Here is a 27,487-nt window from a genome sequence, read left to right on the forward strand (position 1 = left end):
AGATTTTTTCAATATAAAGTTTATGTGTCATAAACTATTACTCTTCTGATTTTAGTTCAGGTATTTGAAAATGTAAAAATCATTCTTAGCTCTCTGGCTGTATGAATCAGGTGGTAGGCAGGGTTTGTTTTATGGTGACAGTTTGCTGATGCCTGCACTAGATTTTGAGTGCACATGGAGAGCACATCTCATATACAGATATGGCTCACTGAATACCTGTTAATGGTGATGAGGTAATAAGGCATCAATCTAGGGAGGTAGTTATAGAACAGCAAAGGAAGGCTGCTGACAATACAGTGGACTGATGAAAAACAATAATGAAATCTTGGTGGGGGTTAGGAGGGGAGTGATTAAAGGTATAATAGTCAAAGTATTGAAACAAGAAAAGTTCCCTTGGCCCCTTGCAGGGCATGAGATGGGCGTGGCTTGCTTCTTTGATGCCCTGCTGCTCAAAGCTCTAGGGGGAACATGAAGATGGGCAGGCTGTGGGGCTCCAACCCCATGGCAGCATCTAGGGGTGAATGTTTACAGCTCCTGAGGCCGCAGTGGGCATGTGTTACCATGTGCTCTTTTAGTTTTGCCGTCTGTATGTAGTTTGTGTTTATCAGCTCAGTTAGACCCCCCGCCTCATCACAAGTACAGAGGGTTTTCTGTATCTCGGGGTTTCCTGTCTTGGTGTACCAGAAGAATTGGAACACATGTGGACTTGGAGAATGAGTGCAAGGTTTTATTAAGTGGAAGTAGCTCTCAGCAGATGGGGAAGCCAGAGGGGAGATGGAGTGGGAAGTTGGTTTTCCCTGGGATGGGGCCACTCAGCGGCCCAGGCTATCCTCTGACCTCCCTAGCCAAACTCCACATCATTCTGCTGATTGATGGCCTGCTGCCTGCTAGCATCTGTTGGTGTGCTCTTACATCGGTGCCTTCCTCTTGACGTCCAGCCACTTGTGTCTTCTTCTACTTGTGTGTTTCTCTCGATGTCCAGCTGCTTGTGTCTCTGCCCGCTAGGGTCTCAGGGGTTTTTTAGGCACAGGATGGGGGTGTGGCAGGCCAGGATGGTCTTGGGAAATGCAACATTTGGGCGTGAAGGCAGGAGTGCTTGTCCTCACCTAGGTCTGTGGGTAGAGGCCCCGGGGGTGGAGCCCTCGCCAGGGACCATGCCTTTCCCTTCCCATCACTTCCCTGCCCTCCTCCTGTATCACTATGAGATCAAAAAACAAAAAGAGCAAGCATGGGCAGAAGGGAATCAGTTCAGTTAGTAAATAGATTTGGGTTTGGATGTAATGTCATTCAAGGGTCAAGGTTGGGGAATATAAGGGGTACGACATGAGGTTATCTGTACTAGAATAATGGGGGAAATGTTCCTACATAAAACCTTCCATCTCTCAATGCCAAAAAGTCAAAGAATATTACATAAGACCTCTTCCTCCTGTTGTAGCAAGACCTGATAGTCATTGGTATGTCACTTTTAAAACCAGACATACTTTCAGATTTAAGGAGTACCATGAAAGGAATAGAGGAAAGAACAAAGTAAGTCATCAAAATAACAACATCTATAATTGGTAATAATAGAGTTTCTAAATGCACAGACAGAAATCTGTCACAGGGGCAGATTGCTTCTTCAAAGACCACTAACAATGCTAAGGTATATGACATCATTCACAAAGGATAGACCAAACTGTTTCAATGAGGACATTCAGTTCTGATTCAATCTGGCACTTTCACTGGACACAGCCTTATTCCTTACAAATTCAGTAACACTGAAAGTTTCTATTCTGAAAGCCACACTCATTTGCTATGAAGTTCTAAAGTTAGTTTCAGGACATTAAGACAAATGTTAAGACCAATAGGAAGTCCTTATTAGTAGCAAAGAGATCCTGGTAAGATTTTGTTGACAGCGGTAATATACATCCACTCAGGAGGCTCATTAGGGAGGAATGAAGAGAGATTGCAGTTACTTTCTACCTGGTGATTTCAGTGCTCTTTTTTTTTCTACTTTCCTGTCTTTTCCTAACAATTCCTGGTTGTTTTGCTTTCCTTATGTCGGTCTCCTTTCAAAATGGATTCTGTAGCTTGTGGAGACAAATTATAGAAAGCATTGTTCCAAATATAATATGGCAGAAGTTCATTGTGTCTCACCGCAGGCAAACGTGCTGCAGGGGAGGAGCGTCGTAGGAGTGCTTGCCAATCCTAGCTAACTCTATTGACATCAAGAGAGTTCTCCCATGATTTCTGCCTCCTAATTGTGCTACTCAGGTTATTATGGCTGCCAAATATATGTCATTAAACACTTTGGAAGATTTCTTGCTTTCAATCTATGTAAAGCATGTGAACTCCTTTTGAATGTATTTAAGCATGATAAAATCCTTAACTGCACCAAAACGAAAGTCATGGCGTTAATGTTATTGCTGACAACCAGGAACAAAGTGCACCAGAATTTGGTTTCATTAAGTAGATAAAAGATTTTCATGCAACATAAAAATTGTCAAATTCATAATTATTTTATAATGTAGTACTGATAACTTTTATTTAAAAGTATTTTTATCTAATCATGACAACTTTTGCAGAGAAGGACAGTTTTCCTATGTACAAGACTGGTTTTCCTTATGTTTGAGAAGTGTAGTAAACTCCCTTATCCAAAAATATTTCTTCACTGGCCTGTTACATTTCTGGAAATTCCAATATTCATACTACTTTAGAATGCTTTGTTTTAAATAACACATAGTCTATTGAGGGAGGAAAAGCTCTTTATGCATGTCATCAAAAATATTATTTAGGATCCCCTAACAAATTGCCAGACCCATGGCCTAGGGCTAAGGAAGTTTAAGTTCGAATCCAGAGATCTAGGTAATTGTTGGGTCTTGGCTATTATCAGCACACAAATGACTAGTGATGGATACAAATGGGAATGATGGAGCTAAGAGAAAGAGGAGTATAACTTGAAATCAGACTGTCTTACCCCTTAACATTACTTTCCATTAATCTTAAATATAACTTTGTAATAGATTGGACAATAAAGTTAAAAATTACACATTTTTTAGTGGTTAGTAGGCAATCACTTCATCTCCTGGGTTGCAAGTGTTACAGAGTTTGGCAACATGTAATAAAGCTCACTCTGCTTTGAATGATGACTGTAAGGTGGAGCTCTCTTGGCTCTCACACATAACCAACACAGTTTCTTTCTTATCTGCCTATAGGTGAAACCATGAGCACCATACTACCTATCTGTAACACCTAAATATGGAAAATAGGATGAAACTATGCGTGTTTTTATACCTGTTCTTTCTACCTTAGCAAATATACATAAATATATACAGAGTTGCCCAATACATACGCAACGTATGTGTGTATACAAATTACACTGTGGCTTTTCTCTGTCTCATTAATTTCTTGAGAAAATGTACCTCATTTCTCCCTTCTCTTCACAGATTCGCTTTCACTCTTCCCTTTTCTGGTTTCCAAAACATATATATGAGCAATAATCTCCTATGATTGAGTGGTATTTAAAAATCTTGGTTGTAAACTGGCTTTTAGGAATTTGAAGCACCTTTTCTCAACAAAATGCATGTTTGTGAGCTTGTGTTCTCAGATCTGCCTGTATAAAGACATATAACTCATCATGAAATGGAAATACTGGTACTTATCAGACATAAGTACCATATTTAATAATATTTTAAGAGGGGACTGCTGTTAGTCCTTAAGCTTGGGAAGCCCACAAGCATCTCTCTTTCTCTGTTTTTGCAGTGAGATCAGAAACCCCCTCTCACTTTCTCTTTCACTTGCCTGAGGCAGGCGAAAGGAAATACACATTTATTTTCAAAATACAGCTGGTTTGGTGTTTTGTGGTTTTGGACAGGGCTCTAGTTTGGAAGGGGTTAGATAAACTGTGGGGAGAGATTGGAAGCAAGAGACAGGGTCGGGGGGTCTCATCCCAGTTCCTAGCATGAGCTCCTGGTAAAGTTCGAAAGTTCTTGCTCTTGCTTCTTGATCTGGCACGTTTCACACTGTATCACCCAACTCTTTGTATTTGTAGGTAGTAAAGGGAAAAATAAAACCATACATAACTAATATAATGGTGGGTCTTTGGTCCACAATAAAAAAATTAACCTACATTTTGGGAAAAACAAGTAGCCAGACTTGGGCTTTTCAAAGCACAGTGATGCTCAAAGAACAAGGGTGTAAGACCAGAAACAATGTTGAAAATAAGTGGGCACTGTAAGAGGACAATGGAAATGGGACTTGCAACCACTACTGATAAGATATGAGCCCTGTTTTTCTTTCTTTGATATGTTTTGTTAAACACAACTGCCCAAAGGCAAGGGGCAGAGTACGAAGTGAAGAATGATTCAAGGTACAGAAAGAAGGGAGGGAGGAAAAAGCTACAGGATATGTTCTGGATTTTATTATTATTATTTCTTTTGAGACGGAATCTCACTCTGTCACCAGGCTGGAGTGCAGTGGTGTGATCTCGGCTCACTGCAATTTCTGCCTCCTGAGTCCAGGCGATTATCCTGCCTCAGCCTCCCTAGTAGCTGGGACTACAGGTGTGCACCACCACGCCCTGCTAATTTTTGTATTTTTAGTAGAGATGGGGTTTCACCATGTTGGCCAGGATGGTCTTGATCTCTTGACCTCATGATATGCCCACCTCGGCCTCCCAAAGTGCTGGGATAACAGGTGTGAGCCACTGTGCCCGGTCATGTTCTCGATTTTCTATAGACATCTCTTTGAAGCAGTAATTTTGGAAGGTTGATGATAAGAAAATATGTGATTTTGAGCTATGCTAGTTGGTTACTTTTAAAAACATAGGTACCAGCTTACTAGTTTCCTAGGAAATGCTTTCCCTATAGAGCACAGTCTGTAAGAAACTGAGTTAAGAAGATAGACTGATAAATCACTCTGTATTTGTGGTTATTGCATCACATTCACATGTATTAATAACAACAAATTAATAATGAGGATATATTGTAGTTAGTTCACTGAGCAATAGCAAATCCCAGTGAAATAGCACAATGAATATTTACTTTTCACTCACAGCCTGGTTCAGTATGGGTCAGGGGGTACTGTGCTCCATGCTGTCATTCAGGGACCCAGAATCCTTCCATCTGGTGTCTTTGCGTACCCTAGGGCCTTAGTGCCCTCTGCTAAATATTCGTCATGTTGATTGCTGTTGCAGAGGAACACAGAGACCGTGAAGAAGGCACATGAGTTCTTTACCTTGGCTCAAAGTAAAACATGTTATTATCACTCACACTGCATCATTATGAAACAGTTCCATAAACCTATCAAGGTGGTAAGGGGCTAGAAAATACAGTCTCTGTAATGAATAAAAAAGTATTAATATGTAACATGAATAATAATCATTACTTTATGTAAGTCGTTAAATATTATTGTATCTCCATTTCCTCATCTATAAAATGGAAACTATATAAATATCTACCTTCTAGTTCAGTTCTGGGAAATGTAGAACACTGTAAAGTGTTCTAAATATTCCCTACATGATGAGCATTCTTACTCTTATGTGTTTATAATCACTAATATTTATTATTATTACTAATAATATTGTCATCAACATAATTTAGATTTTTAAGTATTTTATTCAAATGACAATAAGCACTATATTAGTTCTTGCTTTTGGATTGTATGAAAACGAAAGTTTAGGTTGAAAAGATGATAAATTCTTAAGGTACTTTTTACTTCATACTAGAAATCTATCGTTTTATTTTGTTTAAATTTTGAGAATATCGTCACACAAATGGAGACATCTTTTTTTAAATTCTGCATACTAGAACTTAAAAGCTTCCACTTGAACATGAATAAAAAAGAAAAAATGAGTTAAAGTGTGATTATGGGATAGAATAAATGGGCGGTATAGTGTTTGCCACAGTTTTAGCGCCATCCTAAAGTGACTCCTAAAGACTCGTGGAGCTTACTCTTCTAGAGACATTATTTGATGTCTACATGTGGCCAAACATCCTGGCAAGTTGGCTCACACCTGTAATCTCAGCACTTTGTGAGGCCGAGGCGGGCGGATCACGAGGTCAGGAGATCAAGACCGTTCTGGCTAACACGGTGAAACCCCGTCTCTACTAAAAATACAAAAACAAAAAATTAGCCAGGCATGGTGGCGGGCGCCTGTAGTCCCAGCCACTTGGGAGGGTGAGGCGGGAGAATGGGGTGAACCCTGGAGGCAGAGCTTGCAGTGAGGGGAGATCGCACCACTGCACTCCAGCCTGGGCGACAGAGAGAGACTCCATCTCAAAAAAAAAAGGAAAAAATTTGGTTGCTCCTTCAGAAGACTTGTTTCTATCATGCCGAACATATGGATATATACAAATATACAAAATGTGTGGAACAAAAATATGGAGGCCCAGACAACTTACAAATTTTATTCTAATTAATTTGGTAGTTTTAGATATACCTAATTTGTGTTCTGATATTAAGTGAGCAAGGATAGAATAGAAAAATTATAAGACATAAGTTTCTACTTACTGAATGAATTAGTAATGCCTTTTATTTTTATCATCACCAACTTTATTTGCTGCTATAGGAAGTGAATGAGTTATGATGATAAAATTGATGACACTTCTAGTTCATTCAATGAATAAAAATAGTGAAAGAAATTAGTGTATATTTATTGTTATTCATGGGCTATTATATTTTTTAGTTAGACTTTAGCTTGGTAGCTTGAGTCTGTTACTAATTTTATTTCATTTACTTAGCTCAATTTATTTATTATATTTATTTATCAACTATGCTTTGATATTAAGAAAAGACAAAATAAACTTTTAAAGGATTCATTTATATGGGCATCTCCAAATTCAAAGGGATGATTGTTTTCAATCTAAACTTTAAAACTTAATATTTTATGTTTAGATATCTTGTTAAAGACTGTTGCTACAATTCAAGAAATTTCGCACTATCATTTAATAGCATGTGTTGAGCTCTTTAATCCCTTTTACATATTGAAATTACCAAAGGTGTGCCATGACTGTCCCAGAGAATACTTGAACCCAGTCACCTCCATTTCTGAAGGATTAAAACAAAATCCAAAAGAGGAGAGAGTGTATCAAATAAGTCACTGTTGAGAAAGAGAACAATGAGAAACATGTTCTCCTTCTTTAATAAAACTCTTTTTTTCCATTCTTCCTTTCAATTTTATTTTCTTTACAAAATTAAAAGTTTGGATTAAGTAATTTCTAGACTCATGCAGCTCGCTGTTGTTTGACTATTTGTCTCCTACAGAATTCACGTTTTAGAAACTTAATCACAAATGTAACAATGTTAGGGGGTGGGGCCTAATAGGAGGTGTTTAGGTCATGAAAGCTCCACCCTCAAGAATGGATTAATGGCCTTATAAAAGGGCTTTTGCGAGTGGGTTCACTCTCTTCTGCTTTTCTGCCTTGGGAAAATACAGCATTCTTCCACTTAGAAGGAATCAGCATTCATGATGCCATCTTCGAAGCACAGAAACTGAACTCTAACCTACCAGTGCCTTGATCTTGGACTTGCACAGGAACTGTGAAAAATAAATTCCTGTTTATTACAAATTCCACAGCCTCAGGTATTCTGTTACAGCAGAACAAAATGGACTAAGGCATAGCTCTTCTGTTCTATAGTCATTGTACAATATGCTAAATGTTGCATAAAGTGCTAGCAATAACGGTTTTAGTGGTGTCAAGCATCACTACCATTTTGCAAATAGGCCTATAATATTTCTTCCTTTGTAACTAGGGAGTTTTCCAGATTATGAGTGAAACCAACATCATCATTCCAAGGTTGCGCCAAGACTTGTTGGCCTGCCCACTATTGGGAATTAAATGGCTATCTTATATGTCTGTGAAAATTTCTTGTAGACTTGTCTTTATGTCTTGAATTAACATAAAGGATCACTTCCCTCCATTTCATAGATGACAAAATATGAGAGAACATATTTTAAGGTGCATTTTAGATATTTAATATATGTAGGAGGGTTAGATTCTGGATATTTAGATATTTCTAATTTTTCTGAAAAATTTCTCCAAAATTACCTTTGTTTTTCATTATATACACCAGAAAACTAAATAAAACCATCAAGAATATAAATTGGATTTCATGAAAATTAAAACTTTTGTTCTTTATATGACACTATTTTAAAAAAAGGCTACGGCCTGGAAGAAAATAAATGCAAATCACATATTTAATAAAGGACTTTTATGCAGAAGATACAAAGATGTCTCAAAACTTAAGAAAACAACCCATTTAAAATATGGGCACGAATTTTGAATAGACACTTCAAAAAGAAGATACATAGATGGCGATTAGGTACATACAGCCATTGTCATTAGCCATTACAGCAATCTAAGTTAAAATTTCAATGTAATACCACTGCATACCTATTATAATGGCTGTCAAATAAATACAAATAAAATTAATGATGTCAGGTGCTGCCAGAGATGTGGAGCAACTTGAACTCTCACACACTGCTGGTACTAATAAAAAAAAAAAAGGCACAGCCACTTTGGAAAACAATTTGATAGTTTCTTAACAAGGTAAATGTAGGCATATCATACAGCTCAATAATCCCACGCCTAAGTATTTACCCATGTGAAATAAAAACTCATGTCCACAGAAAACCTCTATGATAACTACTTGATAGAAGTTTTATCTGTCAAAAACTGGAAACAACTGAGATGCTCTTCAACTCGTGAATAGACAAAAACAACACAAAACTGTGATATAGTCATTCAAGTGGAATATTAATATAGAAAGGAAAAAACTATTCATAAAAACAGCAAAATGAAGGGATCTTCAATGCATTATGCTAAATGAAAAAAGACAACAGACTCAAAAGGCTAAAAATACTGTATGATGTTATTGGTAGGATACACTCAAAAAGGCAAAACTAAAAGGAAAGAAAACAAATCATTGGATGCTAGAGACTGAGAATGGGGTGGGGGTGGGAGTGAGAGGTTTTTGACCACTGCATTAATTATCTATTGCTTGTAACAAGTTACGAGCTTAAAACAAGAAACCTTTATTATCTCATAGTTTCTGTGGGTTAGAAACTGGGGCATAATTTAGATGAATATCTCTGGCTCAAGTTCTTTCAGGAGGTTGCTGTGAGTCGTTCAGCTCTTTGCAAACTGCATTGTCATTGGAATGCTCAAATGGAGAAGGGTCTGCATCCAAACTCTCTTACATGGTTGTTGGGCAGAATTCAGTTCTTCATGGGGCTTGGACTGAGGAGCTTAGTTCCTTGCTGGCTGATTAGCCCACTTCCCTGACATATGTATTTCTTCAGAGGGAGCTCATTAACAAGGTAGCCAGCTTTTCTTAGAGAGTGTTTGAATATAAGAGAGGACACCCAAGACACAAGCTACTGTCTTCTTAAAACCTAATATCAGAAGTGACATCCCATCATCTTTGCTAAATTTCTGTTTACTAGAAGAAAGTCACTAAATCTAGCTCACACTCAAAGGTAGGAGATTATAAAAGGCATGAATACCATTGGATAGGAATCACTGGCGTCCATTCTAGAGGATGCCTTGCCTAGTTAGCGCTCTGGACCTCAGTGATTCATATTTCTCCCACATTCAAAAGACACTCACTTCTTTCCTGTTCCCAAAAGTTTCATCCCACTGCATTATCAGTTCAAAGTCCAGAACTTGAATTATCTGAAGCAGGGAGCCATCTTGAAGTCTGTCTACCACAACCACAAAAAGGAGGTGGGGGAACTCTTTGGGGTAATAAAATTGTTCTGTATCTAGATTGCAGTAATCATTAAACAGCTGCATTTGTTAAAAACTCATACAGCCGAACATTAAAAGAAGATGGATTTTGTTGTATGTAAGTTACTTCTTCATAAAAAAATTGAAAAAGAAATTCAAAAATACAACACAGACCACACACACACATTACATAAAATTTTGGCCAAATGAATGGAAGTGTTGGCCAATATATTAATAAAATATATAGAATTATGTTTGGCACTAGAAAGCAGCATAATCATTCCTAATTATATCATTGAAAAATTATAATAACATATATACATGTATTAACATAGTCTATAATTTTCATATAGAAAAAATGTTATTGAACAGAATGTATAATTATATGAAGTCTTTCACAGAGAGAAGCTTATTCTAAATAATATCTTTTTCTCCTCCTTAATATTTGTTTTCATTTCTTAAACAGATAATTCATCAATTCAAGTATTAGGGAAGATGATCATATAAATGCACTGTTAAGTTTTTCTCATTTTGTTCACAAAAGAACTACTGGAATAACTTTCCATAAAATGCATTTTTATAATCACTTTTGAAAATAATTTACCTCCAATAAGCTGAATATAGACTGTGAAACAAATTCAGTATTCCTTCTTTTTTTACCAATTCTGAAAAGTGACGGAGGTGGGGCGGTAGGATCCTGTTACTGTGCCCTGTTTGCACAGCTGTACCTCATTGAATGAGGGTTGTGTTACACACAGTTTGTGATAGGAAGTAAATGCTTTTGAAACAACTAAAAAGACAGATCTTTAACCTCCACCTTTATGGATTCTTTGTTTCACCGTTTAGCTTCTGTAGAGGGTATAAGGAAGTGGCTCCCAATATATATTATGACTCTCTAATGGAACCTCATCTGATTAGCTCATCCTCTTGTTAACTCATTTTGTGGATGCATTAGAATGAATTTTTTAAAAACAAATCCTGACAGGTCAAAAACTAGACAATGTATTGATTTTTAATGAAGGTTTATAAGTCATAAGTTATAAAATGTTCAGCAGTGGGTATGTTCTAAAGAGAAAATGGTGCTTAGATTACTTCAGGATCTCTATCTGTAAGCGGTTTTTAAACTTTAGGGTATTCATCAAATTTATTACCTCTTACTCAACGTCCACCTAACATCTGAAGATATAAAGTGCCACAAGGATCTTTGTATATTTCTTATGTACAGCCATTAGGCTTATCAATAAACCAGATAATTTGGTTCTGTGTTATTTCAAAAATTATGACTGGATATTTTTAGAGGTCATTATGATGAAGTAGTTCTCTTTTGTGTAAGAACAATTTCCTTAATTGCTAGCATAGAAATACAATGTCTTTCCTACAAGTGATTAAAATAATTAAATCACCAACCAATTGGGATCTAAATTCCATATCTGCTGATGGTTGATGGCAATACATGTTCCACTGAAAAATATATGACTTTAATAAAAATGGCATTTGTTGTCTGTTTATAATAAGACTAACCATAATTCTGTTTATAATATTCCTTATTATACAGAATTAAGTCCTTCTTATATCTATGAGCTATCATTTGTTTACCAAGACCTTTTTTCTTTAACAATTTTGTTTGGTAATTCTCTACACAGACTGTTCAGAGAACTTTCATTTTGAAAGCAATGGCCAAAATTTACCCAGATAGAATATATATATGTATATATATATATATACACACACACATACATATATATGACCATGATTTTCATAAAAACTTCTAAAATTATTCTACTATGTACTATGCATTTTAACTGTCAGTATACGGCAACTGCAAAGAAAATTAACCTGATATTTCCAGTTCTAAGTTCACTGTTTAGTTCCTATACATCCAAGCCTAAAAGATATTTCTAACCTATACTGGCAAGGATATGATGATCATGTCACATAGCTAATGCCATTTCCTGGATTTGTAGCAAAAGACTAAACATAAGTTACTTTAGCTAAGAACATTTTTTTTAAACTGAATAGAGTATAATGTGACATTTTGATCTATAATTTTGTTAGGAAATGAAAAATGGCAATACAATTTTAAAAATATGAGCAGAATAAAAAAATGACTTGGGCTATTCTCTGTCAACTACTTAGGGGATCAATGCAGTGTCATATTTGTTGTAAAAATTTTTTTAAAAGCCACTCTTCTTTGGAGTCTGTATGAATTCCAAGACAGTATGAGAGCAATCTGTACAGTGCTTGATGAAAATAAACAACAATCATTTTCTTTTTTTATGAACAAAAATAAAACTATGTGGAAAAATTTAGAAATGGTTTAGTATTTTGGTAAGGTATGGGAAAACCATAGGTAACTGTTAGCTAATATCTTTTTATAGATAAAAGAGTACCTGAGAACTTAGTGCAAAATATTACTATGCTATGCTTTGCTTCTTATTCCGACAGATTTTGAGACTACTCAGAAAGCCATGAGGAAACAGTTTCATTAATATTTTATTCCAAAATTTCCATACCAATTTCTCCCATCAGACAATTTTTCTTTAGTTAGAAACATGTTATCACACACTGAAAAATCATCACTATCCGTTGAGTGTATTGTCACAACATTACCAGCTAGCTTTTATAATCTGTCATATTATAATATGTTAGCAAAGTATAAATTTTGGAATTAATGTCAGTTTGTTGGAGGCATTTAATTATAACATATAAACTATACATATTTATTGGCTATGCTCTCATTTTTATTTATTTACAACGTATACAGTCTCTGGTTCCAAAAATTATTTCAGGCAGCATATTTTAATTATAATTATATTGGCCAGCTTTTACAGAGATGTTCCAGATTTTTCTTCCTCACTCAACAGAGAAGCATGCATAACTAAAAATGGAAGTTGTTTTGTTCTTATTCTCATGGCTCATTGCAAATTATGTGTTTTGCAGAAGTTAATATTATGTGGGCCGGACACCAAACACATCATAGTTCTGAAGACTATAACTTATCCACAGCACTGAGACAGTCTGTCCTCCAGATATATACTTCCTGGGTAAGTTGTATGAAATGGAATAAACATGGCAATCCAATTTGTTTTTAAGTCTCAGCTATTTCTATTTCCTCAAAAAAAAAAAACGAATAGAAGGTGTTTTACTAAAATGCTTCTTTCTTCTTTCTAAAGCCAGATGCTAAAATCTTTCTTTTCCTTCTGTAAGGCCAGACACACATGAAGCAAATGCTGTTTTTCAATAGAAGCATTTTATTTGACCCAGAAACTCAAAGTATACGGCAATGTGAGAAAGTGAATGGCTATTTTTTAATTTACTGTAACCCAGGAGGGTGATGTATAGATAAGGTATCTCCATTCAAATATATGTAAACAAGGATTTCAGTAAAAACTTTTACCAGTTTTTTTTTTTAACTCTCTAAAATCTAGTTGAATGCTTTGCTTTTTGTTATCCTAATAGATCAATATCATGATCCGAAAATTTTTGGCTCTAAAATATTCTCACACAAGGAAATTACAAGATTAATGAATACCAGAAATAGCCTCTACTTGTAGAGTTCTTTTGACTCATGGGGAAATCCTGATCTACTTGATAACATCCCTTTTTTTGTCATCTTCCTTGCTTAGCTCTTCTTGGTTATGAAAATACATGATACTGAAATGTATGTTGAACAGTGAGCTAGAAAGTCAGAGTAACTGATGTGTAAAATCAGTAATCATGTATACTTAATGTTGGTGTGTAAAATCAATAAGCTATTTATTAACTATAAATTATAATGATCAAACATTTCCATGGTTCAAAATACTTTGCAAGGTACTTTTGTTAGATACCATTTAATAAGTATGTACTATGTGCCACTCTTCTAAAATCTCTTTATATATTGATTTACTTCATCTTCACAACAGCCTTCATACACAGAAATTATTATTGCTCTTATTTTAAAATAGTAGAGCTGAGTCTATAGTTCAGTCACACCACTAATAAAGGAAAAAGTAGAACTTGAACTCCTGCAGCCTGGTTCCAGGACCCCTGATCTTAATCTCCACACTCTAAATGCTCTTCTACATGCCTCCATATTGTTTTTCACTTATGTTATCTTTTCTGATTCTCATAAATAAGCCTATGGTTCTCTAGATCAAGTATTATCATTCTCAGGGAACTGAAGATCAGTGAGGTTAATTACACAGCTAGTAAATGATAAAGCCAAGTACTTGAAACCAGATGTTTCATAAGCCACAGAAAAATACACTGGCTTGTGTGCTAACCCAAACAGCAGCATAGGCAAAACAAATCTATAAGCCAGGGAAGGTACTAATACATTTCCTGGAATGGATCTTAACAGGAATTCACCCTCAAACTCCCACACCATACACCTGTGGTGATGCTTGTACTCTTTTTCTAGAGCTGCCATAAGAAGATACTACTAACTGTGTAGCTTAAAAAAACAGAAATTTATTATCTCACTGTTCTGGAGGCCACAAGTCAAGTCAAAATCAAGGTATTGCCAGGGCAATGCTCCTATAAAGGCACTAGGAAAGGATCTTTTCTGGTTCTCTCTCTTAGTTTCTGGTTCTTTCTGGGCTTGTGACAACATAATTCTTATTTTCACATGGCGATCTTCCTGTTTCTTTGTCCACATGTCCTTTTTAGGAGGATACCAGGCATATTGGTTTAGGGACTCGCCATACTCCAGCATGACCACATCTTAACTAACTATTTCTACAACAACCCTATTTCCAAATAAGGTCACATTTAGTGGGTATTAGGGCTCAGATTTCAACATGTGAATTTTGGTAGGGAAGGCACTATTCAAGAAACACTTCTAAGCAATATATGTGGAAAGTAAATATGTATGTATTCATAACCTATAGCTTATGCTGGAACTCTGGATGATTAAATACAAACAAAATCACTGCCTGTTTTACAGCTGCATAGTTCAAGACTGGACTAAGGCTTCAGAACAGTTAATGGGGAGAAAAACAGGGCATGTGATGGAGGAAATGGGTACTGTTCATCCTCCCTTCTTGAGAAATTGCTGCATTAATACAGCCTTTTCAAAAGGCCGAATATATAAGCTGGATATATGGCTGATGAAAATTACAGTCTCCAAAATCTTTACTGTCTTCTGAATTACATATTTCTCTCTTATTAAAGACAACTGAAATCTCCAGTAGTTGCATTTTCAAAGAGAAAGCCTCCAAGAAAGGAAGTAGCTGCATTTGAAGTTGCTCTGGGGAAATCAGTGCAGTTAGTTAATTAATTACCTGAGGAATTATCAAAGGGAAAAATTATCAGAGCATCATTGACTTCAGAACTAGAAGAAATCTTGGAGATGATATATTTAAGTCATCTATTTTCAAAGCTATAAATATGAATCTTAAAGAAGCCCACAACATCAGTATTGAACAATGCCAAGTTGGAGCTTGAGTCCAGTTTATTGTAATCTCTGTCTTGGTTTCTCTTGTGTCCTTTTCTTTATTAAGTCAATACATTCAAAGTAACAAAGCAGCAAAAATCTATGTAAAATGAGGCTCACACTTGTTTTATTGCCAGAATAATTTATCTTTACAAACTCATGCCATGTTGTTAGGGAATGTGCTGAATAAGGAAACGAACATTGAGAATGCATGACAAGCTGCTAAATATTTTTGGAAGGGGAATGCAGGAACTCGCATGGTGGGAAATGAGATATAGGGATTGTAAATCAGCCTGGATTCTTACCTAGCATTTCTAGGTCCCTTGGAAGATAGGAGAGATGTTTTAAGGGCCTGTGATGGTTAAAGGCTTCTAAGAGGACTTTCTAGACATCAAAATTATAAAGCACACTTCAGGTCTCTTCATTTTTGTTGAGTCATTTGTTAAGATTTTCCTCACCAACATTGTTACATAAGGCCTATAATTTAGCAGTTACCAAGGTAACAATGTATTTTAGGACAAATAATAAATGGGCCACATCTCTGAAAAGAAAATTGATTTGTGAAATGAAATGTGAAATTAAGCTCATTTCACATTGAAATGTGAAATTAAGTATATTTCTTCCATATTACTACGAAAATTAGAACAGCAGAACTTTTGAAGAAGTTACACATAAGAATTCGACTTTCTAGAATTTCTAACCGTATTATTTGCATTTTAAGCCAATTTTAAGCTTAATATTACTAACCAAAAAAGAGGGCTATTGATAGAGTGCCATTTTAAGTGAGACTTCTTTACTGCATATACACTGCAATATATGGTTTTGCATGCCACTTCAATCTTTGATTATACATCTTACTATCATGTCTTAAGAATAATACTCTATCCAATTTGCTAATAATAAAATAAATAATAATAATAAAATGTGTTTAAATTCATGGATGTCATATAAAATATAACAGTATCAGGATTATAACTTCAGTTTTTTCCTGACATTATAGATAAAGTACTTGAATGCTGAAATTTTATATTCAAAGCAAAGCCACTAAAGTGCGTGAAAAAGAAAATACTTTATCTGGATGGAACTCTAAAGCAGAAAAAGAACATTAGGGATTAAACATACAAAATCCCAACTAGTGAAATCTAAATAAAGTGTGGAATTCGGTTAATACTAATGTACCTGTGGATTTCTTAGTTGTGGCAAATGCAGCATAACAATGTGTTAGCAGTAGGGGAAACCAAGTAAAGGATACAGGACAACACTTTAAGAGAGTTATTATTATTGCAACACTTCTGAAAATATTAAACTATTATAAAATAAATAGTTTATTAAAAAACACAGCTACACGTGCATGTGTACGTGCTTATACTCAGAGCCACTATACGTTATATGTCTACTATAGAAAAAATAGTAGAATGAGCCATCAACAATAGACATTGTTTCCTGGGAATCCTAGAGTATTATAAAGAGCAATAAATGTATCAGCCAATATTACTTTTAATTGGATATTATCTTAAAGAAACTCTTCATTTTTTCATTCTTTATCCCTCAACCCATCACCCACTGTTTCCTTTTCAGACCACCATTCGAATGAAGCTAAATCTGCCTATAGTTTAGAGAAAGGAATATAATATACTCCTTATCACATGCAGAGCTAGTCAAAACTTGGTTTCGTCTCTCCAGTTTCATCTTCCACACACCCCATTTTCATCCCATCTCCAATTTAATGATTTTCACTTCTCTCAATCTACCATGCCATAATGCATTGCTATTTCTTTGCACATGCCATTACCTCTGCCTGGAAAATTATTTTCCCTTTACCTCTCATTGTTCTATCCTTCCAAAAAAAAATTTTTTTTTTTTTGATAAAGTGTCACTCTTTCCCCCAGGCTGGAATGCAGTGGTGTGTCTCAGCTCACTGCAACCTCCACCTCCTGGGTTCAAGAGATTCTTTTGCCTCTGCCTCCTGAGTAGCTGGGATTACAGATGGGCACCACCATGCCCAGCTAATTTTTGTGTATTTTGTATAGACAGGGTTTCGTCATGTTGCCTAGGCTGGACTTCAACTCCTGGCCTCAAGTGATCCACCTGCCTCAACCCCCCAAAGTGGTGGGATTACAAGCATGAGCCACTGCGCCCAGGGAAGATTTTGGTATTTGTTTGGTTGTTTGGTTCCATAAAACCCTTGCATTTATCTATTGTAGTAGTTAACACTTTTCATTATTGTTATTTATGTTGGCCTGTAAACTTTCAAAGCAATTAGTCTATTTTTCACTGCTGTATACCTAGTATATATGTGTCTACTACAGAATTAGTGGTTAATAAATGTATGTTACATAAATGAATGAAATAAAAAGTATTATAGTTGTCAAAATAAATTTGGCAATGGAAATATTTTTGCTAAATTAACTAGGGTCAGGCCAATGTGAAACTAATAAAAGGCACAATGTGTGAAATAACTTAAATCTGTCATTTATTTAAATATTTTTATTTAATAGACACTCCAAAAATTACAGTATAGGATATATAATTTATTTACCTTTTGCAATAAAATATATTTGAACATATTTGTTTTATCTATAAAGCTAGTATTGAACAGAAAATAGTGAGCTAACTGCTTTTTTTTTTTAATTGGCAATTATTTTTTATTAGCAATTAAAAAATAAAAATACAAGTATTATACCCAATAATGATTTCAGGGGCAGCTAATGTGATAGATAGAATGTTCCAGGATATTTTCTTTTTTTTTTTTTTTTTTCATGTTAGATATTTATTTATTTATTTATTTTTTTTTTAATTTTTTTTATTTTTTTCTTTTTTTCTTTTTTTTTGATTTTTTTGAATTTTCTTTATTATTATTATTATTATTATTATTATACTTTAGGTTTTATGGTACATGTGCGCAATGTGCAGGTAAGTTACATATGTATACATGTGCCATGCTAGTGCGCTGCACCCACCAACTCGTCATCCAGCACTAGGTATATCTCTCAATGCTATCCCTCCCCCCTCCCCCCACCCCACAACAGTCCCCGAAGTGTGATGTTCCCCTTCCTGTGTCCATGTGTTCTCATTGTTCAATTCCCACCTATGAGTGAGAATATGCGGTGTTTGGTTTTTTGTTCTTGCGATAGTTTACTGAGAATGATGATTTCCAATTTCATCCATGTCCCTACAAAGGACGTGAACTCATCATTTTTTATGGCTGCATAGTATTCCATGGTGTATATGTGCCACATTTTCTTAATCCAGTCTATCATTGTTGGACATTTGGGTTGGTTCCAAGTCTTTGCTATTGTGAATAATGCGGCAATAAACATACGTGTGCATGTGTCTTTATAGCAGCATGATTTATAGTCCTTTGGGTATATACCCAGTAATGGGATGGCTGGGTGCGTTTGTCATTAATTTATTATGCTTTGAGAGAAATACTAAATTCTTTGAAAGCAGTTAGCTCACTAGTTCTAGATGAGCTAGTGAGCTAACTGCTTTCAAAGAATTTAGTATTTCTCTCAAAGCATAATAAATTAATGACAAACGCACTTAAGTTAAACTACTAGAGTGAGTGAATTTTTTAGCTCTGTCATGTCTTTCCACCTTTAAAATTTCTATGTTCTCTAGGTTGGTATTGAAATTAATTTTATAAGTGTAGCACAGTATGTTTATAACATATTAGCAACCCTAAAAAAGGTAAATTTTACCCACCATCAGAAAAAATAAATACAATTGGGCTGGGTGTGATGGCTCACGCCTGTAATTCCAGTACTTTGGGAGGCTGAGGCAGGCAGATTGCTTGAGCCCAGGAGTTCAAGACCAGCCCGGGAAATATCACAAGATGCTGTCTCTACAAAAAATAAAATAAATCAGTCAGGTGTGGTGTTGCTACTCAGGAGGCTGAGTGAGATGTGAGGATCACTTGGTCCCTGGAGGTCGAGCTACAGTTATTCATGGCGGCTCCACTGCACTGCAGCCTGGGTGACAGAGCAAGACCCTCTTTCTCAAAAAAAAAAAAAAAAAAGAAAAGAAATATAATTATAACATCAAATTCTGAAAATCTCATTAAAACAACCACTATTACATTATCATATAGAGAATATATAAATCAATGATGATCTTATTATATTTGAGCATAATAATTTAAAAATATATTCATTTATATTTAGGAAACAGTAAATAGCAATTGATTAGAAATAAGGAAAACTGAGTCCCACGCTAGCTTAGTTGTTTACTCACTTTGCTAATTTGAACCGATCAATTAATGTTTGAGTCTCAGTGATTTTGCATATGAAATAGACCTCTTAATATTTACTCCACCTTCTCATATGGTTATTTTGAAGATCACTTTAATTTATGAGTGTGGAAATTCTCTGAAACATATCAAGTATGATTCTTATGTGTGACATTATTTTTATATTACATATAAGATTGCAGAGAAACCTTAGTGAAATCTCAGATCTTTTTATTACATTGTACTCCCTGCCAAACTACATAAGCAAAGACTGTTTTTCAATATGTGGGAGTTGGATTTATACAAAGACAAATGTGAACAAATAAAGATACAAGAAACTAACAACTTTGATGTAATGCATTTGAATGCACTGGGGATAAATTCTCATAACTCTTTGTCACAAAAGGAAAGCATGCATTAAGCCCCCATGAAGTAAAGAAACAAAACTTCTCTCAGAACTTTGCCTCGGAACTCCAAGGCATTCTTTCTTCACCGTCAACCAGCATTTAAAGATGACTAATAAGACAAAGTTTATGTCCATTAAAGAAATGAGGCTCTTGGATAGTTTGAATCATTGCTAGTATCAAAGAATAATGCTAGCATGTGTCAGGAAAATGGAATTAATTATTCTGTAGCTTACAGAAATATTCAAAATCATTTTGCAATTTGGTAAAAAATAAAATTATTCTCTGATTTTCAGTATTTTTCTTTACAGAGATTTGATAGTCATTTATAGTCCTCCTAAGGAAGGATAAACAAGAGGAAGCAAATTGAGTTCTCTCTAAAGTTGCATTGTCTTATTGCCACATATTTAAAATATACAAGTGGCTAAAAATTTAACCTCCTTTATGTGTCATTGTTCTTATTATGACAGTGCATCACCCATTTTTTTCCACATATACTTTTGACTAGCAGGGCCAATCATGGGGGCAGAGATTGGGGATGTAAAGATAAGTAAGAAGTGAGCTTGTGTTCTCAAGGTGATGGTTTTGCTTGGAGGGAGTCATGTAAGTGAACAGCCATTGCCACAAATTTTGAAGGTTTTAGAGAGAAGTGTTTTCACTGAGAACCGCCATGGGTCAAGGGAAGCTTCACAGAAGAAATAAAGCTTGAAGCAAATCTGTAATGAATAAAATTTTGCAATGGAGGAGGTTGTAGATAGAATATTATGTAGAAGGACAACATCTGTAAAAACACAAAATTATAGAAAAATATAATAAATGTTAGGAATAACAAGAAAAATCTATGGTGTGTGTATTAATTTCCTGGGGCTGCTGTAACAAAGTACCCAGAGCTAAGTGGCTTAGAATAACAGAAATTTATTATCTTACGGTCCTGAAATCTGGAAGCCTGACATCAAGATGGCAGCAGGGTTAGTTCCTTTTGAGGTCTATAAGGGAGACTCAGTTCCATGCCCCCCACCTAAATAATGGTGGTTTGCAGCTTTGGTATTCCTTTGCTTGAAGATGCATCACTGAGATCTCTGCCTTCGTCTTCATGTGCCATTCTCACTGTGTGCATGTCTGTCTCTGTGTCTAAATTTTCCTTGTATATAAAAAGACAAGTCCTCCTGGATTAGGGCCCACCTAATTAACTCATTTTAACTTGATTACCTCTATAAAGGTGCTGTTTCCAATTAAGGACACATTCTGAGGTACTGGGTGCCAGGGTCTCCCATAGCATGTTAGTGAAAATCAATTCAACTCATAACAGTATGAGTGTGGCTAGAATATAGGATGTATAAAATGGTGGAATGGGGTAAAAAGGAAATGGTTAAGTGCATAGAAATGGGACCAGAAAGATAGGCATAGGTTACTTAAAGATAATGACTTTCTAAATAGAAACACAAACTCTTATTTCAAACATAAAATCTACGTAGATATGTCTTAAGGACAGAGATCAACACTCTCTATCTATAATCAGGTAATTTTGATCTATGTCATTACTAATCATAGACTTAAGGAACGTGGCACATGCTATTTGATTCTTCAATCTTTAGTTTCTGAATTCGGGTGAACATTTTTTTAAATTGCTTTTTCTCTAAAGTAATGTTACGAAAACAAATGAAAATCCTAGAAATATGTACATTAGTAACGTTAATGAAATATTTTTGAACTATTAAAATAAAGTAGACATGAATTCTAGAGTTCAAAAGTTTTTTTGTTTTTCATTTATTTAAAAGTAATTTTACGCTTACTGTTCAGCCATTTGCTTAGCAGCTTACTCGTGGAGTACTTTACTCTCTCACCTCCTACATCTTCTGTTTGTCATTGCCTCCTCGCTTTACTTACCCAGTCCAAACTAAGAACCCTAATTTCCATGACTCTGTGAAGCACAGTCTGCATCCTCTGCTGAAATCCTGTGCCTTGAACTCTTCAGGCCATGAGTAAATCCAGTCATCTACCCTCTTCACTCCCACATCAGATTGCTGAGTGCTGCCGGCTCCCTCTTGCACCAGGTTGGCAATTTGGTGACCCTCCATGTATGGATTCAGATCCAGCTGACCCCTAAACACTGCGTACCAAGCCGTGAACATGAGACTGCCCTATTTTCTCCTCTCTACCTTGGGGAAACTCTTTAGAAATTCACTGTCTCCTCAAGATCTCTTCCCCACTGCTGCCTCTTCAACATATTTAAAACCTCAAAGAGAAATGTGAGAGTTTTTTTTTTTTTTTTCAGTTTTCCTTCTCTGGTCTTCCCTGTTCATACATCTTCAGTTAAAACTCATGAAATCACAAGTAAACATGCATTCTTACCTCTAGTTTTATAGAAAATGTTCACCTCTCTTCAGTTGGTCTAATCCTTAGGTTGGTGACATCGCTCTTACCTTATTGTTTTTTTTCTCTTGGACTTTGTCCTATCAAATACTCTTGGCATTTTCCCTCTTCCTTTCAACTGGCTCCTTCTGAATAAGCCATAAATATAGTAAGATCTCTCACATTAAAAAAAATAAACAGGTAATATCTCATCCCTCATCCATTGTTTTATTGAAGGAATACATTCAGCTGTCTCCTTTTTTTGTTATCAGAGAAACATAGAGGTAATCCCTCTTTTCATTTTGTTACCTCCTCTGGCTGATTCCTAAACTTACTAACTTGGGTTTGTGAACTTGAGAACTGCATTCTAGGCCTACTGTTCTGCTGATTCATCCCTGCAAATTCCATCTCACTTCTTTTTTTTCAGTTCCTGTCTCACTTGGACCCTAACTGGGAGTCTTCTCTCTGTCTCTTAAAAATTTCTTATCATCTCTGATGATGCTAGGTACCAGATCTTTTCCACCGCTGAGTCTGTCCTGTTTCAGCCTCATTTACTGCAACTCCTTCTGACTTCTCATAGAGTTGCATCTTTGGCTATCTTCCCACTGTGGACACACCTGCAAGCTAAATAAAATTGATATTTGCATGACACCCATATCAATAAGTTCAACCAAGACACTTCCTGATTCCCTGAGATATAATTCCAGTCAGACATTTCCAAAATCTTACTCAATAGCCTCCTGGACATACACCTTATAGACCCCAACACGACATTCCCCAAGTTGAACTTTACAACCTATTCTTCCTCCTGTTCACCTTCTTGGTGAACAATATCACCAACAGACAAGCCAGAAATCTGGGTGTCTTCTGACACTGCTACATACCTCTCAACTCCTATGTTTAACAGCTGCCAAATCCTTAAATCTGTTGCATGTACTCTATCTCTCCATCCCCATGACTACTGCTGTGATTAAATATGCATCACTTTTCTCTGGGCTATTGAAATAGGTTCCAAACATATTTTTATATTTTCTATCTCTTACTTGCTTAAAAAGATGTGAATTGTTTCCTTATGCCCAATCTTCTTGAAATGGCTCCCTTCTCTGGTGTAGCCACTGTCTAAATTCTTTTTCTGTGTTGGCTGTGGCGAGGCACAGACATACCGAAGACTCGCTGATGAAGGCTATCAATTGTTTCTTGAGAAAAATACACACTCTCCCACGCACACAGGCTCACACGTTGTTATAGTGGCATCAGGGGATTCATGGATTCCCTGAGGTCTGTCAAGAAATCCCATGGTCCAGCCTGATTTCTAGCCACACTACTCTCCAACACCTTCTACAATAGCAAATATGTTTAGCTCCCCCTAAATGCCATATTGTTTCTTGCTTCATGATACTGTCTCACACAACCCCTGCTCGCCACGTTCACTTAGTAAAAGAATAAAATCCACTCATCTGCTGTCTGTTAGCCTTAGATCACCTTCAGGCTTATACTCATTCTTTCCTCAAACACATAGGTCTGGGTTGTTTTTCTCCATTATAGCCTTATTATATATGACTTCTACAAGACAATAAAATAATCTAGGGTAGACAGTGTAATTTAAAGCTAAAGAAACTAAGAGTCAGAATGACATGGGTTTGAATGCATGGTAGATATGGATGTATTTGGTAAAGGGTATCATGTCCCTAATCCAGCTACCAAGTTACTCTGAGTTTGAGGACGGAGAAATTTCTTCAGTCAAGTTAGTACCATATAAAGATTTATAATGGAAGTGGCCTTTAAATTGGTTTTATAAGTTATATAGGATTCAGAAATGCAAAGTTTGGAGGTAGAGAAGAAAGGTGAGAATTCTCCTACCTGGACCACATTTACTAAGCTGCTTTCAATCGTAAAAATTAGAACCTTGATTGTGTCATTAGATTCTTTTTCTAGAACTGTATTAATCATAAGAAATTATCACTCATGTGATTCATGTGAATTATTTCCTCACCTATATTTTTTGTTAGAAATATGGTATTTTGGAATTCATAGTGAGCTTATTTTTCCATTGGTCAGTTCCTCATATTACCGATATGTAAGATTTAGCACACTGTTTCATAAAATGAGTTTTCAGAAAATCTAATCCTATGGAAAACTCATCAAGAAAGTATTCTGTGTGCTAATAGACTTGTGATTCACATTAGCATGGTAAAACCTCTTAAAAGACCTGTGTTAAAGAAACTTCAGTTGTTTAATTTACCACTTCACGACTTATCTGATGTTATAACCACTTTTTCCATAATAGCTGTTATTATTTCAAGGGACTACTTCTCCACACTTTGGGAAATTATAATGAACTATAAATATTCATCTGCTATGCACAGTGTTTCCAAACAGAACTACTTATTAAGCATCCAAAATAAAGTTGTTTCATATTTTTCTCACCTCTCAAAGAGGAGATTCCAAAATACTCCTCAACTTAGAGGACTTATATTATAGGCCATATATGTTTTGCAAGTATTTTGCTATTAACCTGTTGGGAGATAATTGTTTTAATATATTATGAAACAATCAAATCATAGTATCACAGATCTTTTGGAACAAAAAGGATGACTATATTTTAAATGGCTTTCCCCTCCACCACTAATTTCAGGAACCTGAAGCCTAGAGAAGCTTAAGAACTTAGTGAGTATCACGGAGAAAGTCTCTAGTGGAACTGTGGACTAAAAATTGATCTCTTGAATGAGAGCTCAGTATTCTTTTGCTCGCTAATCAAATCCATTGCTTAATAACACATTTATGTTTAAAAAAAACATTCTACTTATAATGACATTTGAAATTTTTATGACAAGTTTCAAAACAAGAACTAGACAAGTTTTACATGCATAGTCATTGCTAAACATCCTTGAAATTACATTTCGCATAACTGAGAACAAAAATCATAAAATAATTTTTAAATAAAATTATAATACTCAGAAGAAATGTTTTTTAAAACATCCAGTCTTTCAGAAGTATAAACTCTATAAAATTAGAAATGTAAAGTGAAAGTCAGATTCATTTTATTCTTATTAGGTTATTTAGTCTCTCATTTAATAAAATGTTTCTTTCCAGCATGAAACCACTCTTGGGGATCAAAGTCATTAGCAGAACAAGCAGATCATGCTCATTAGTTAATTCTAACCAGTTCTGTGGTTTAATCATAAGTTGTCTTTCCAAGGAAGAGGCATTTCTGTTTATTAGGTAATATGGACCTTTAAAATTTGTTTTCACCATGGAACCATATCATACCTCTTTCCTAATAACTTTGAAAAAATTAAGAGATGTGATGCCATCAATCAATCATACAAAAACAAAGTTAAAAGGAAAAGTATATACTCTCCTCTCCTTATAGGAAATTAATTTCTTTTATTATAATTTCACATTATTATTGAAAATGCCAGGTAATAATACAGAATTTGGGAGCTGTCAGAGGTATAAAGTCATCCATTCCTACATTTTTTAACATAGAGTATTTGTGTGTACATAAAAAAATCCCTTTAATTCCAGAAAACACATCCAACCTTTTTAAAATTAAGGAAATAACACACAACATATAATGTTTTAACTAGACAATATTAAATGCAAAATCAAAGTCCAGTGGCCTTAGCTCCAACATGTCTGTAACTTTATCACCATGAGGAAAATTAATGTTGCAAAGTAAACATGACAATAAAATATACAGTATATAGAATGAGATATATTTGCTGAAGAAACATGCATTCAGAATATTGAACCATTAACAAAGCATTGAGAATTCATATATGCAAATTAATTTTTTTAAAATTTTTTCTTTCAGATTTTCTACTCTCCCCTGGCCCTCTTCATACCCCCTTCAGTATATGCTGTTCATCTTCAGTTCAATCTTCTTTACCAATTTTGGATCCACACAGAGGTAAAACTTTTTTTTATCTTTGTAAGTTTTATACCTAAACAGCCTGAAGCAATGTCCTGGAAATCCACTAGCAGATGATTTATTGTGTAAGAAAAATCTTTGTCTGCCTTTTCTAAGGAGAAACATCTGTTCATTTTTATTCCTTTTTACTGAATATATATTGCAAAGTTTATAAGAAGCAATGAGGCCAGTTGGTCTCAATTAAATAAAACAATTTTTTGAACTATTAAGTGCCAAAACATTTTAATACTATATTCAATACAGTATCTTCCTGTATTACAGTTTATTAAACATTATTTACCAAGAGATGTTGAAATTCATTTCAATTTAGAGATATAAACATATGTATGTGTGTATATATAAATATATCTATAATCTGTTGAAACTCCTTGAAACATCCTTAAAAATTGTATAGAAATTATGAAAATAATTTTTGATTGGAAAACTTGCTCTAACTACAGAGACTAAATTTTATTTAAAATTGTTCAGTATACTGTTAATTTTTTTCCAAAAAACTGAAGAAATGTAATTTTAGAGTCTTCCATGGCATTTCAAACTGTCAGATTTGAATGTTTGCAGATAGATTATTAAGCAGCTGATTGGTTTATGAATATTTGTACCAATCCTATTGCTAAAATACCAAAAATCACAGACCTAGAAAAATTCTTACTTATACACACAAGAACTCTTTTAAACATTTGGTATTTATTGGAAGCCTTTTGAAGTTACTAGAGGAAGCATGTTGACAGGTGTTGCAACTGGTTGAACAACACTACAAATCACAGCTTCATTATATGTGAAATCTTGATACAACAAAGTGCATTATTCCATTAACCTGCAGTATTTTATGCTACCGATTTACTTGGAATAAAGAGACTGTTACCATGACTTTGGACATATGTCGCATTATTTGAAGATCTATCATGAAATAGTATTGTGTTTTATGATACTTAACACACATCAAACACTCAATACCACAACCATCTGAAAGAGATGTTGCGGCCAATTCTGACTCTAGAGGTCAAAGACCAAATTTGTTTAAATCAGTGGAGGGAAGCTTTCTGATGATTTACATGGAGGGGTTAAGGGAGAATTACATTTTATAGCAGCTCTGCTCCAGGTCACGCCGTGTGTTGGGTCAGGTATTAGTTTGGATACAGAACAATAGTGCCTCAGTCACTTTCACCTCTTCCTGTGTCCCTCTGAGAGGCCATGAGCTAGGGCTTGAGTTCCATTTCATGAAGTAAAGCAAGAGTGGAGAAAAGCCACTGGTGAGACTTATTCCTGTTTGCCAAGAACCTCCAAGTGGCTTCATTTCCACTTCAAAAGCAATGCTTACAATCTCTCCCTTGTGTTACACTTTATGCTTTTCAAAATACTTTACTATGTGTGGGTTCCTACAGTTGAGCTGTATGGGAGGCAAGAACACATCTTCTGAAATTCATGGTTTGGATCTTGGAATTTTAG

The 27,487-nt window shown here is 35.2% G+C and overlaps 1 protein-coding gene across 1 annotated transcript in view; it reads left to right on the top strand.

The window, feature by feature from the left end:
* Positions 1 to 27,487, top strand: part of AGMO (alkylglycerol monooxygenase) — a 371,459-nt gene that overhangs the window by 115,565 nt on the left and 228,407 nt on the right. The window contains exons 4-5 of the mRNA XM_024250091.2: positions 12,648 to 12,751; positions 25,925 to 26,020. Coding sequence (XP_024105859.1) covers positions 12,648 to 12,751; positions 25,925 to 26,020 — 200 coding nt within the window. The remainder of the gene's footprint in view (positions 1 to 12,647; positions 12,752 to 25,924; positions 26,021 to 27,487) is intronic.

Source organism: Pongo abelii, chromosome 6 (assembly GCF_028885655.2).
Source record: "Pongo abelii isolate AG06213 chromosome 6, NHGRI_mPonAbe1-v2.0_pri, whole genome shotgun sequence".
In the NCBI taxonomy this organism is placed as follows: domain Eukaryota; kingdom Metazoa; phylum Chordata; class Mammalia; order Primates; family Hominidae; genus Pongo; species Pongo abelii.